Here is a 15,311-nt window from a genome sequence, read left to right on the forward strand (position 1 = left end):
GACAAATATTGATTGTGTACCTATTATGTACCAGGCACTATATACACTGACACAAATGTGGGCAGGACAGACTCAGTCCCTGCCCTTTGGGGCAGCCCACAGTTCATTTTGTCTTGGAGTTTGTTTTAGAGATATGGGCAGAGTAGTAAAATTGATAAAAGGAGGACTAACAGATCATCACCAAAGCACTGAGAGAAATGTTAGGGCTGTATAAAGTTATGTATACCTTTAACCCTCTCATCTGCATACTATCTCAGGAAAAAGTCTGGGCAGGCTCAGTTGAGGCAATGGTCTAGGTTGAATTTTGAGCAGCGAAAACTAAGGCAGGATCCTAAAGAAGCCTTGAGTAGGGGGAGATGGAATATTAAACCATAATTAGGAATGACTGAAATGTCAGGTAGAACAAGTCCACATGTGAAGTTTAAAGAACCAGAGGAAGTCTGGAATTGAGATGCAGAAATAGCATGGACCAAGAGTAAAGTAGTCAAGAACAAAGGCGATCTCTTAGAGAGGACTGCTCAGAAGAGCCGTAGGACATTATATATATATGTATATATATAAAATTTCAGAGAGGAAGAGAGAGATAGAAACATCAATATGAGAGAGAATCATTGATTGGCTGCCTCCTGCATGCTCCACACTGGGGATCAAGCCCACAATCTGGGCATGTGCCCTGACCAGGAATCAAGCTGTGACCTGCTGGCTCATACTTCAAAGCTCAACCATTGAGCCACGCCAGCTGGGCGAGCCTTAGAACATTTAGAACTAACCTTTTTTTTGTTTGTTTTAGGTGGATGCATGTGGGTTGGTTGGATTTATGTCTAGAAGTAGAGTGGACATCCTTGCATCACAGGCTATTTATATGCCTCTGTATCACAGAGTATCTGGCATATAAATGACAAGTAACACACTAGCAAAGTTTTCATTGGTGTATTTGGAAGCTTTATGTTCAGAGGAGTTAAGTCTTGTAAGTCTCTTAACAAAAACAAAGTAATGTTACCTGGATTTTATTATATCCTAGGAAAAGTTTTTCTAGTTTTACCAAAGGTTGTAAGTTGTTCAGCTCTCGTAGTCTGTTTTCTTCCAGGTGAAGTGCCAACAGGGAGCTTGGTTTGGCAAAGGCACTGTCATTAAATGCTCTGATGCGGTTATGGTCCACTACCAATTCCTGAAGAACTAGTAAGTTATCAAGCCCTTCAACTTGACTGATTTCATTCCCTGAAAAAAGATAAGTCATGATATATCAGGTGAGCCCAAACTTCCTGAATGAAGGGTTATCTATCTTCATTTAAATATTTTCATACATTTATTTTTGAAAAAGTATTTAAAAGAATATATTTCCAAGGAGAAATAGATATGTGATTTTTAAGAAGGAAGGCATCATCAAACAATATTTTGTAAAATTTCCTCTTTATGTTTGAAAGATTAAGATGTGACATACACAATATCTGTTCAGTAATTAAGTACTAAAATAGTCTTAATTACTGGTTTTGACAAAAGTAGATATATAAAAGTGCCGCAAAAGATATGCTCCTGAGTATATCTGATTATTCTAATAGGCATTCAAATAGGTACATATAATTATTTATTAAAATAAATGAATTTGTTGTGTTAAGTTGAAAAAATACACCTTAATACACTTTCTCATAAAAACATATTTTATACTATAACCACATTAAAAATTAAGAATTCATTACATGATGTTAAAAACTCAGTCCTCTCTTTTTTAAAAATATATTTTTATTGACTTCAGAGAGGAAGGAAGAGGGAGAGAGAGAGATAGATACATCAATGATGAGATAGAGTCATTATCGGCTGCCTCCTGCACATCCCTTACTCGGGATTGAGCCCACAACCTGGGCATGTGTCCATGATCAGAATCGAACCCGGGACCCTTCAGTCTGCAGGCCAGCACTCTATTCACTGAGCCAAACCAGCCAGGGCTCAGTCCTTTCTTTATAACCTATGAGTTCTCTCTACTGTCGCAATCAACAGTTTATAAATATTAATGATCATTTATATGAGAAGATGACTCTTGAGTTGACAAAATACTTTTATATGTGTTTCCTATTAGAGTCCCCAAATAGGACAGGGTAAATATTGTTTTTTAATGATCATAATACTAAGGGTCAGAGAAGTTAAGTGATTTCCTCAAAGACATAAAAATGGCAACACCAGGTCTAGAACTGATCTTTCCATACTGCAAATGAGCAACCTTTCCCAATGACTTTATTCTGCTTTAATACCGCCTTTTGCCCAATTTCCTAATGAAATCCTGAAAAACATATCAGACTATATTTTTCTCCCCTAATATATCTAGTTAGTCATTAAATCCTAGTATTTCCTTCTTTTAAACTGCAGTTTGGACTTACCTCTTACTTATTGTTCTCTCTGACACTACTATAGCCGGGGCCCTTATTGTCATTCATGTCCTTTGGAACCAGAAAGAGCATATGCTTGGATCCAGACCTGTGCTTTATCCTATACCATACCATTTACTGGCAAAAATTTAGATACATTATTTAACCCCACTGAGATTCAATTTCTTTTCTTGTAAAATGCTTATAAAATTACTATGCTGTGAAGGTTGAATTAGATAATCTATCTAGACAAATACCTTAACCAATGACTCAATAAGTGACAGCTATTACTGTCAGAGTAAACTGCTTCACTTCCTGCATAAGGCTGCCTCAGTGTAATTTACAATGTTAGATTAAATAGACCTTCCAGGGGTAGGTTGTCTTTTTTTTTTATGTCAATGTATCTTTTAAAAGATCTGACATTGTTATGTTCAGTTTTTTGTTCTTTTAAGGCTAATTCTCCATGTTCTTGACCTAACTGGCAAGGACCTTTGATAGGCAAAAATATGCATTAAAAACTTAAAAATGGTCTAGAAAAGTCTGTCTTTCAGAGAAAAATTATTATACTCAGATAAACTATGCAGTTATCTTCCTATATGTCTCACTGATGTATCTCCCAACCTTTCTTCTATGTCATTTAATAATTATATTTTGTTTTTAAATTAAATTTATTGGGGTGACATTGGTTAATAAAATTATATAGATTTCAAGTGTACAATACTATGCTGTATATTGCATTGTGTGTTTACCACCCAAAGTTGAATCTCCTTTCATCACCAAATATTTGACCCCCTTTATTGTTAGACTAATGTTCCAAACCCTGTTTTTTTTATGCCACTTTTCTAAAAATTTACAATTCCTACCTATTTTCAACTACAAAATGAGTATTATCCATGAGATTGATAATATTTAGAAACTTTATAACTCACCCAGAGAACTATATGTTCTGTTTTAATCAGGTTAGTGCCTTTCTAAGTGCTGGCCCATAGACACCACGATCTTGCCCTTATGACTCTCTCCTTCCCCCACACCCTCACTTGAAAAACTCTTGATCATGCTCACTTTCACTCTAAATTCTTTCACTTTTTCAGACTCCTAGATACATAGAGGGGTCAATGTTTCAATTTCTCTAAACTTCTGTTGCACTTAAGTTAATGACACATATTCAGAACTTTATTTTTGTTTCAGTATATTTCTACAGGTGGATCTTAAATTACTTTAGAGCAAAGATCTAAATTATATATAATAGCAATATAATTTAGTATTTCTGTATCCTTTCCAGTACTTAGCACAATTCTGGGTTTAGTAAGTTCTTGTGAATTACTCATTGGTTACTTTTTATTGTTTTAAAAATAGAGAAAAAATATATATATATATGCCTAAGCGACCGTTTGAACATTTGACTGTTCAACCGATAGCTATGACGCGCACTGACTATCAGGGGGCAGACGCTCCTACCAGTAGTATAGCTTGCTGCTGGGGTCCGGCTGATCGGGACTGAGCGAGATGGGCCAGACATGCCCTGGAGCCCTCCTTCAGTCCCTCCCCACCCCGATCATGCACTGGTGGGATCCCAGATTGCAAGAGGGTGCAGGCCAGGCCAAGGGACCCCACCAGTGCATGAATCCGTGCACTGGGCCTCTAGTATGATATAAAAGTAAATTATGTTGTAATACTATACTGTACATAGTCCTAGGATATTGCATTTTCTAGGGCTATAAAATGTTGCATTTTCTAGGGCAATATTCAATAATCCTAGAATGTTGCATTGACATTATTTATGTAAATAACCCAAGAGAAACCCATTTGTGATCACTAAAATATTTTCATCAGTGAATCTGTTTTAAGTAAATGTTGAGGCTTGTATTTGCTTATCAAAAAGGATGATAATCAAGTCAGTTTTTTACAAATATATATTTTATTAATTTCAGAGAGGAAAGGAGAGGGAGAGATAGAAACATTAATGATGAGAGAGAATCATTGACAAGCTACCTTCCACATGCCATGTGCCCTGACCGGAAATTGAACCCAGGACCCTTTAGTCCACAGGCCAACATTCTATCCATTGAGCCAAACCTGCTAGGGCTATCAAGTCAGTTTTTAATAACAAAGACTTATGTATTAACAGTGTTGCTACTCACCCTGTAGAAAGAGGAATTTTAAATTTCTTAGTCTGTTTAGTTGCAGCTGATTTAAATTACAAATTCCATTGTAGCCCAAATGAAGAACTTCTAAATTGTGCATTATTGGAGGCAAATTTTCATTGCTCATTATATCTCTGAAACACACATGTAAGTTTGATTCCATAAGCTTAATTTCAAACCAGTTATATTATAAAAAGACAACCTGTATGTACTTATCATAAATTGAAGATTTTTTAAAAGGATGAATTTCTTAATGTATCTGAATTAAACTGTAATAAGTTGTCTCTATATAATAATTTTGTAATCTTTAAAATATTTTCATATGGTAAAGTATAGAGTTACTTAAAATAAAAAGCAAAAAAAGTGCAATTAGCCAAGAAAGAGAAAAAAAAACACACACAAGGCTATTAAACATACAAGGTTTTTTCATTCCTTTTTTTTTTTACAATATGAGTGTGAAATGGAGGAAGCAAGGAAAAATTAATAAGTATTTTGAGTATTTTTTTTATTTGTGAAGTTCATCTTTGGCATGTAGCTATTAAATAAGTATTAAAATAAGCTAAATGTATGTTACTGCTATCATTAATGTGACTTAATTGCTTTTTAAATTCCCAACCAAATCCTATCTAATAATAGACAAACATGGTAATTGACCGTACCTTCGCTACACCTCCCATTGGCTAATCAGCATGATATGCAAATTAACCACCAACAAAGATGGCGGCTAATTTGCATACTGCAGGCAGGGCAGGACAGTGCAGCTGCCAGCACGAGCCGCTATCCCAGGCCACAGGCCGACCCCAGAAGCCCCAGAAGCCACCCAGAAGCTGGTGATCGGGGGGAGATGGGGGTCCCCTGCCCAGGCCTGACGCCTCTGGCCAAAGCATCAGGCCTGGGCAAGGGGCTGATCGAAGGGTGATGGGGGTCGATGCCTCTGGCCGAGGCGTCAGGCCTGGGCAAGGGCAGAGCCAGCAATGGGAGGGAGATGGGGGTCCCCTGCCCAGGCCTGAAGCCTGGGCCAGAGGCGTCAGGCCTGGGCTGGGGGGGGGGGGGGCAAGGTGGCGATTGGTGTGAACTACAGAGGAAACACCTTTTCTGACTGCTCATTGGCTAAGCTCCCTGTATGCCACTGGTAATATTCTTAGTAACTTGGGTAATAAGAATCCAAAAAGGTGATCTAGGGTTTTTCACCACACTCCTGGCGAAAAAAACGAAGGTCCGCTGCTGGAGGGCTAAGAAATGTCATATCCTGCCCTAGCCGGTTTGGCTCAGTGGATAATGCCTTGGCCTGCCGATGGCAGGGTCTGGGTTCAATTCTGACCAAGGGCATGTGCCTAGGTTGCAGGCTCCTCCCTGGCCGGGGCCCAGGTCAGGGCTCATGCAGGAGGCAACCAATCAAAGTGTTCCTCTCACTTTGATGTTTCTCTCTGTCTTTCCCTTTCTCTTCCACATTCTCTAAAAATCAATGGAAACATATCCTCAGGTGAGGATAAAAAAAAATAAAGAAATTATTATTATATGAAAGACACATCTTGAAAATGCCTAAAGAAAGTTGTCATTTTTTCATGGTGAAGAGACTGGAGTCCGTGTTGATGAAAAAACCTTGATGGCTGCGGTGATTGGCAGTGGCTGCAGCAGTGGGGTGATAGGGCTGGTGCCTTCCCCTGATCAGCCCAGTCACCTCCCACAAAGGGAGGCCAGACTGCGGCTTAGGCCCGCTCCCCAAGGGGAGCAGGGAGCGGGCCTAAGCTGTCACTAGGACATCTCCTGAGGGCTCCCAGTATGTGAGAGCGAGCAGGCTGGGCTGAGGGACACTACCCCCCCCCCCCCCCCCCCCCAGTGCACGAAGCACTGGGCCCTTAGTTTATTTATAATTGTAAAAATAAAAGGAAAGTACCTGTTTATTTTTGAGTTTCCTTGCTGTCCATAACCACTTGAAGACACTTTCTGGTAGAGCACTTGTCTGTTGGTCAAGTGATTCTGAGGCCTTAGTCTGGGTATGATTGATTCAATATGATTATAGTTGAGGCATAAGACCTAGCAAAAGAATACCTTATTAATCAGGATATATATATATATAGTTTGAATTAGCATCTCAAAAGCTATTAAAATGGATGGACTGTACAACATAATTTAATAATATCAGTGTTAAAATTACAAATTTTTACATTGCAAATTGTCTGGATTTGGCTTTGAATTTTTTAAAAAATTATTTGACATGCTGGGAAATGACATTTTAAACAAAATAATGGAGACAAAAGAAAGCTGTTTAACTTTCTCAATCTGCACTGATTTCTCCAAGCCTGATTTAGAGGAAATAACTCTTTAGTTGGAGAGACTGCTATTTCCTTATATTTAAAAGACCATAAAATGGCTCAGTCAAGCTATAGGACAGGAGGCCATGAGGCTGCTTTGAGAACTGCAGTGTCCTCTGACTTCGTACCATACCCACTCACTATAGAGGCAGCCTTCGATCCCCATCTCCTACACTGAGTAAGAGTTACTGCTTATAGGACAATCACATAAAACTGAGGTCAACCAAAACAACTTTGGAAGGTAATACTTTTTCTTGTTTGGTGAAAAAAAAATTTAGGAATTGTTTTTCTTTAATAATATGAAAATACATTTTAATCCAAAGTAAGGGAAGATTACAGCTTTCACTGAAAACTTTGAAAGAAAATTTGTGATTTACCTTCACATTAGGCAGATAGATTAATCCACTGAATGAGGTAAGATTATTGTTCTGTAGGTTCACATTACACACATTTCTAAATTGGTCAATTGGAATCAAATCCACAGTTCTGAATTTAGACAAAGTAAATACAGTTATAATTTTAGTAGAAAAATTATTTAGGTGAATCCCTCATGTACAACACCAAAACCATTTTAAAAAATCTCATCTGACAAATGCTATAAAGAGAATTGCCTTCATGTAAAACGTATGGGCCAAGTGATGAGATAAATACATTTTTTGGAGGAGCACATATGTAAAAAATATGACATAGAATTTAATTGTTTTAAAAAATGTCTATTACAACATAACACTATCATAAAAGAAACTTGAAACAATTAACATCTCCAATTTCTTTATAAATTCACATGTTCATGAAATCATAGTGAAGTTGATATGGTAAATCATAAGATTTTCAGATTGTAAACTGGAGAGGCTATGAGTGAAATAGGTTATTTCTGAAATGCCAAGAAGAGGTTAGGAATGGGAAAGAAAAGGTGAAAGCAAGTGAAATCTTTGACAGCAGGCTTTTTTGTGAGATCTGAAAACTTTTATTGTATCCCACTTTGTAAGAATGTTTCAGTAATTAAAAAGAATGCTTTACTCTTCCACCTCCTTTGAGTTATAAGAAAGAGCATAAAGCTAAATAACCTTGCTACCCACTTCTTTAAAACAAATTTGAAACTCTGAAATTATAATTATGACATACTTTTATTCATTCAACATATTTTTATTACTATTTCATAAGTGCAGACAATATGCTAGGAAAGGTTACAGCAAATATGAAAAGACACTGTCTCTGCCCTCAAGGAGTGGGATCCAGAAAACTGAAATAAAGAAGAAAATTGCTATAATAGAGTTAGGTGTAATGGCATTTTAGGAAAAGAAAAGTGTATTTGGCAAAGTCAGGAATTACTTTGCAGGGGAGAAGGATCTTAAAATGAGACTTGGAGAATTTATAGGCATTTGTTAGGCAAATTAGAAAAGAAAGAGTTCTAGGCAGTGGAAGAGGCATAAGCAAAAGCAGAAACATGACACATCATCTTATGGTTGAGATTGAAGAACTATAATATTTTAGGATTTCTGGAGCACAAAGAGTTATAGGGCACTAGAGGTAAGGATTACAAGAGATAAAAATAAACAGGTAATTACAACATTTTCTGTGTTGTACAATGGGACTTTAAATTTTATTATGTAAACAATGGAAAGCCACTGAACAATGTTAGCAAGGGACATGTTCTGATAAACCTTGCAACTTAAAAGGTGGTATGGTTTGTAGATGGACTTGCAGGAAAGGTTATATATGACAATAAAAGGTCAAGAAAGTTTCTAAAATTTTTTTCTTTCCCAACCTAGGCTAATGGTAGTGACTATGGAAAGAAGAGGGTAATTATGAGACTCTGTAGAACATGGTGATTAATTAAAAACGAAGAACAAAGGAGAGAGAGAAGTAACTCTTAGATTTTTGGTGTGGGCAACAATACATAGATATTATTTTCTAGATGCTATCTAGAAAGCAATGGAATATTCAAGTGTGGAGCCTAGGTTTGGGCAAAATTTGGGGTCATTATCATAAATTAAATCCTTTTATTGCCTCTTTTTTTTCCTTATTCTGTGTGTGACTAGTACAGAATAAGGAAAAAAGAGAGGTGATAAAAGGATTTATTAACCAGGAGGACAGTGATGACATTCATAAGAATATAGGAATGAAGCTAGATTGCATTAATTAGGGTGATATGTTGTGAGGAGTAAACTTAGTATATTCTAACTTTTAAAAGTTTGGTTGTAAAAGAAAAGAGAAATACAAGGTCTTAGAAAGAGATTAATGACATTTTTAACCATAGCGTGTGATGATAAAAATTATAAGAGTATTTCAAAGGGTGGCAAAGTTAGCATGAGATTTTGAAGTAAGGTAGAAAATGTTCTGAATTATAAGTTATATTTGGGTAGATGTATAAATTATAAACCTTAAAAACTGATAATAATTACATGTTTAATTATAATATCAAACAACATATAAAAAATGTTTTTACCTGATGGATGATGAGGTCCAATTTAATTCTTGCATTTGGGTGAAGTTTGAATGTCCTTGTCGTTCTGCGATCATGTCAGAAGTTAGTCTGCCACCAAACAAATCTTTTGCACACTCAGTCTCTGGTAGGTCCTATATATGAAAACATTTAGAAAAGGATGTCTTCCCATACAGATGACTAAATGACATTCATTCTTTGGTTCCAGGTCAGAATGGAGTGGACTCATTTCTCTCTATTCCTCCTATTAAGTACAACTAAAACCCCTACACATGGTATCCTCCTATATAATAAAAGGCTAATATGCAAATTGTCCCCTAGGGAGTTCCATCACTCGCTATGATGTGTGCTGACCACTAGGGAGTGGTGTGGAACATGGCGGGGGACCAGGGGCGATGGTGAGGTGCTGAGGGAGCGAGGGAAGGAGGAGGCAGGGAGGCCAGGAGGAACCAGATTGGCCCTGATTGTCAGCCAGGCCTAGGGACCCTACCTGTGCATGAATTTCATGCACTGGGCCTCTAGTATAAAATAAAGAAGGAGACTGAAAGGTACAGTGAAGAAGACAGACCAGCTAGGGACCTTGGGACTTGAGGAATGACATTGTGGTGAGTTCCCTGGTGCGTTTTATTTATATGTGTGAGGTCTTCATCCATTGTTCCTGGCCAAACCATATGATCAGGCAGAAGGGCAATGGAAGCCTGGCCTATTAAAGGGATGCCCATATGGGGCATGGCCCTATGGAAATTTGAGGGATACATTAAAGTAGGTCATGTTAATACCCATTAGAACTTCCAGGAAGGAAGTTTGGAAAGTAATTGGAATTGAAAAGCAGATATCACCCTATGCTTAGTTAAGGTGGCCATATAGGCCTACGAAATAGGTGAACATTGGGAGGTCTATAGCAATGCAGAGATGGACCTAATCTGACAAAGAATGCCAATGATACTGTTTTGTCTGCCAGCAAAAGAGAGACTACAGATGGACAAGTTGTAGATTCCCTGGGGGAAGGCCCTGAACATAGCTGGTAAGTGTTGTGAGTGGGACAGTGATGTAAGAGTAAAGGAAATACACAGAAGTGAATTTTTCCTTTAGACATGGGTTTTCTTTTTCCCTCATGTATGCTGAACTAGGTGTTGGAGAAACCAGAAATCCAGAAATGCCAATAAGAGAAAACAAAAAGTCGACAAAAAGCCTGCTCTCTGTGGTCACAAGACTAAGAAAGGGGAAGCCAATTAATCAGAAAACTTTTAGATAATAATGGGTTTATTCCCTCCAAATACTACAAAATAAATTATGGCCCCAAACAGAATGGGAGCAAGGAAAAAGAACTTGAAGCCCTACCTGGTTTGGTTCAGTGGACAGAAGGGGTCAGGGTTCGATTCTGGTCATGAGCATATACCTCGGTTGCAGCTCGATCCTGGCACATTTATAGGAAGCAACCAATTTATGTGTTTCTCTCTGTCTCTGTCTCTCCCTCTCCCTTCCACTCTCCCTAAAAAAATGAGTCAATGGGAAAATATCCTCGGGGGAGGATTAACAAAAACAACTCTAGGATTATATTGCTCTTCTATCTCCCTGGGCACAGACTTCTTAGGGCTTCTTTTCCTCTGTAAATTTCCTAAATGGAAGTTTTAAAGCCTCACTTGGATTTATTTACTTTCTCTACTCTCTTAATTTAGACAATCTTACATATGCTTTTGGTTTTAACTATCAACTTTCTTCAAATTACTTCCAATTAAATTTCCATAATTAAAATTAGTCCTGTGTATTCAACTGCTTGCTTGGCCTTTCCAGTCAGATGATCCACTATCATATAAAACTTAGTGTGTTCAGCATTAATAATCTTATTTCTGGGAAGTGCTTTTCTTCTTATATTCATATTCCTGTTATAATATCTTTTACTAGTATAGACTCAAACCTTGTAGACATCTTTTACTCTTCCCTTTGTCCTTTAAATCCAATTGATTACTAAATTCTGTTAGTTCTCCCCAGTATTTCTCATACCTTTCAGCTCTCCATTTTAAAGTCAACTCCCCATGCCCTAGCCAGTTTGGCTTGGTGGATAGAGCGTTGGCCTGCGGACTGAAGGGTCCCAGGTTGTTCGATTCTGGTCAAGGGCATGTACCTTGGTTGCGGGCACATCCCCAGTAGGGGGTGTGCAGGAGGCGGCTGATCGATTTTTCTCTCTCACCGATGTTTCTGACTCTCTATCTCTCTCCCTTCCTCTCTGTAAAAAATCAATAAACTATATAAAAAAAAATAAAGTTAACTCCCCTTGATTCAGGTTCTCCGTACCTCACATGTAGACTATTCTAATAGTCTTATTGGTCTTTCATCTATTACTGTAAACACTTCTGTTAGATTAAAGTTCCTAATATATAGTTTTGAATATGTTACCCCCCTACTCAATCTTTTGCCTTCCCATTATGCCTCAATTAAAGTCTAAATTATTCAGTCTGGTCTTCATGTTCCATTATTAATTCATATACTTATACTCTATCTCATCCCACAGAGAATGTGTGGCAGCTTACAGGAAGCACATATAATTCAACAGTAAAATGAAAATAATAAATAGTGGAGATGGGGTCCAAGAATGATCTAAGTGAAAATAGATAAAAACAGGGTAGGGACAGATAGACCATAAATCCTGCAGGGTTTTCTGTTGTTGAACCATAATTTGTCCCTGAACTTTTAGGTAGTCAAAGTGAAAGGAACGATAGTTAAACAGCACTCATCGTCAGTGAGCAGAGCATAACTTTTCCTTGGGGAAAAAGTTTCCCTACACTTATTTCTAAAAGCACTTTCTCATGTGATCCTTCAATGAGGGCACAGAGAGATAGGAAGGATAAGATCTTTGCCACAATCATTTGAGCACATGCATTTCCTAAGTCTGCTTTTAAAACATCCCTCAATGAAAGCCAATACCTAAATACCCAGTACAAGATTTTAGAGAATTTGTTTGTGTTGGGGAGAATGTTTTTGATTTTCTATTTTGAGGAATAGATGATCTGTCCACTGTGCCAAACCGGCGAGGGCTTCAAGGCCTTTCTCCTTGCTCCCATTCTGTTTGGGGCCATGATTTATTTTGTGGTGTTTGGAGGGAGTAAACCTATTCTTGTCCAAAAGTTTTCTGATTAATTGGCTTCTCCTTTTCTAGTTTTGTGACCATAGAGAGCAGCAGATTAGAATTAGCAATCTTCTCAGAGCACCTCAGAGTCCCAAACAGTCATGAACTATCTCTCAATTTTCTAGATTAATGAATTTTATTGTTTGGCAGGAGCTAGGCAGTGTTACACAGGAGCCCTGTATTAACTTAGTTGTTACAGAATTCAAGTTTATAAATATTGCTTTCATATTTAGTCCTGTATTATTTTTCTTTACAGTTTACTGGTAATGTTGACATATCATTTGTTGGTTCACTTACTGGTAGTGTTGACATATCATTTGTTGGTTCACTTACTGGTAGTGTTGACATATCATTTGTTGGTTTAAATATATTTTTCTTAAATATAATAACTGTATTTTCCAGGAAATAGGAAGCTATTTTGGAATCCAAGGGGATGGTAGGACTCCAGAGCAGTTTTTTGGTAGGGTTCCAGAGCAGTTTTTTTCTATCCTTTTCTATAAAATTGTGCTCTTTATTTTTTAGGCATTGAATTAGTGGGTGCAAATTTAGCCAGCATTTTTCTTCCCTGCCACCTCAATTCAGATGATTAGAATTGGCCAGAGGAGGAGGACAAACATACAATACAGTGTACAGATGATGCACTGTATAATTGTGCACCTGAAACCTGTATAGTTTTGTTAACCAGTGTCACCCCAATACATTTAATAAAAAGGGGAAAAAAAGAATTGGCCAGAGGAAAAAATTTGAAAACCCAGGTCCATAATGTGTTTTGGAAACCTAGATGTTAATAAGCATAGTAAGTTTGGGTATCATACTAGAGATAAAGAGTGTTAAATATAATTATGGCCTATGGATATGTGAATATTCATATATTCCATATGGACCAAAAACTGAGTCATAAAACAACTTACAATTGAGATTCCATCCAAAGCTTTCAGTTCTGGAAGATGAAATATTACAAACAACCGGTAATTTTCTTGATTCCATACAATAATGTTTCCATACACATTTAGAATGACCAAGTTGCATAAACTCTGGGTAATAAAAATACATACATTTAAAGTTATATATATATGTCTCAAATTTTTTCCCCTTAAGAGTTTATCCGTGAATTTTAATATTTGAATTACTCTATCATTTTATAGTGATTTGAGTGATTTTAAATATACATTTTTAGTACAAGTGTTACCCATTCAGACCATTAGAGTCCAATTTTGTACAATATGATCAGAATCCGTTTTTGGATGCTGGTGCTAAATGTATGATCTATCGGTGGTGATAATTTGGAGGGAATTAAGTAAGCTTAAAAGAGTATACTTTGTTTATGGAATGATGGCCTATTAAATAGTACGTATATGTGCATAGAGATATAACTGGGATGGAGAACACTGCCTTCTGATGAGGGATAAAACTGAAGTGCTCTCACCTTCTGAGAGTGTGGCAGAATTCATTTTAAGGAAAATGTGCCTTCTTATTAGAGAAGACATTTTAATGTGCCCTTGTAGTGAAGAAAGGGTCCTGAGTGGATATGGCTGGGAGAGGTTAAGATTAGAGGGAGTGAAACTATTTTGTATCATAATCTAAAATGGTTTATTTTGTTGCTGCTATTGTTGATTAGGTTGCCTCTGCAAGCTTTAGAAGATCTATTTATATTGGGGAATAAGATGGGGAGAAATCTGAACTTGAGGGAAGATGGGAAATGGACCTACATTTTATTAGGAGATAAAGTCCTAGAAATATGGTATAAGCAAAAGAAAAGGGGCCAAGGTGAGAGTTCCAGTGGTAGGAAATGGCCATTGAACTTTATAAACAATTAAACCACACATTACACTTGAAATGAATTCCTATTCTGCGTTGTGGTAAACTCCCATTTTATTCAAACTTTCAGTAAAGCCTATTATACAGTAGCTTGAATGAGAGGTTTCTTTGGGAGAACTACAGAGAGCAAAGCTAGGCAAAGTTGACCAGAAAGACAGATCCACCAGTAGGAACTAGTAAGGAAGTGAGAGATAATTAAGAATTGCTCTGAGAACAGGAAATGTTAAAGAATCTTACTCTCTATCCAGGTTGGGAAATCCTTAGAAGTACTGAGTTAGGAGGAATGGGGTTTGGGTTATTTTATTTGAGTACTAAAAAAATTTACCCATGGAGGTTATCAACCTGGGGACATTATGGTTACACATACATTTGTTTGTATGTATATACATAAATGGAATAAACCGTGTTATCCTTGATTATTATTTTCTTTTTACATTTTTCTGTATTTCCCAAATCCTGTACAGGGAACATGCATTACTTTCAGAGTACAAAGAAACAATATTTTTAAAGACAAAAACATTACCCCAGATAGTCACCTTTAAATTGTAGATCTCCTGATTGAGAGCAACATAGTTATTGCTTATGTATAGTTCAATTAGAGTAAAAGCTTTTTGTAAACCACTCAATGAAGTGATTCTGTTGTTCTCGAGAGAAAGGGAGTGAAGATGAAGCATGTTATTAAAAGTATGCTTTTCCAAACCAGTGAGGAGATTATTGTTTATGCTGAGGCGGGTTAATTTAGTCAGCTTGGAAATGCCTAGAAAAATAAGCAAATTCAAGAAAACATTCAGACAGCACTGAAAGGTTAATTTAAAAAATAACCATCTGGTCATTTTTCTGTTTCTCTTTTTCTAAATTCAAGTGGCTTTTCTGATTCTGTAATATTAACCATCATAGTTTTTCCTTTTATTTAAGGATATAGTGTGTATGAAGTCCTAGCTAATGTATTAAATTCCAGTTTTGGAATTCTAAGTAGACTCATTCTTCTTAGCTGTTAAAGGAAGGTATTACATAGTAGGAAATAATAAATTTTGCTTTCAAATAAACTTCAAATGATATAAGTAAGATTTTTCACCATCACAGTAACACAGCGGTTCTCAA

General features: G+C 36.9%; 1 protein-coding gene across 3 annotated transcripts in view; it reads right to left on the bottom strand.

Moving 5' to 3' along the window:
- LRRC9 (leucine rich repeat containing 9) overlaps window positions 1–15,311 on the bottom strand; it is an 87,744-nt gene that overhangs the window by 17,805 nt on the left and 54,628 nt on the right. For all 3 annotated transcript variants that reach the window (XM_070403755.1, XM_070403753.1, XM_070403751.1), the window contains 7 exons: window positions 14,747–14,967; window positions 13,304–13,426; window positions 9,269–9,399; window positions 7,197–7,305; window positions 6,402–6,541; window positions 4,502–4,638; window positions 1,001–1,218 (listed from right to left, as the gene is read on the bottom strand). In XM_070403755.1, coding sequence (XP_070259856.1) covers window positions 1,001–1,218; window positions 4,502–4,638; window positions 6,402–6,541; window positions 7,197–7,305; window positions 9,269–9,399; window positions 13,304–13,426; window positions 14,747–14,967 — 1,079 coding nt within the window. The remainder of the gene's footprint in view (window positions 1–1,000; window positions 1,219–4,501; window positions 4,639–6,401; window positions 6,542–7,196; window positions 7,306–9,268; window positions 9,400–13,303; window positions 13,427–14,746; window positions 14,968–15,311) is intronic.

This window comes from Myotis yumanensis, unplaced genomic scaffold (assembly GCF_028538775.1).
Source record: "Myotis yumanensis isolate MYYU_CA2020_CCGP unplaced genomic scaffold, mMyoYum1.0.hap1 SCAF_1, whole genome shotgun sequence".
Lineage (NCBI taxonomy): Eukaryota > Metazoa > Chordata > Mammalia > Chiroptera > Vespertilionidae > Myotis > Myotis yumanensis.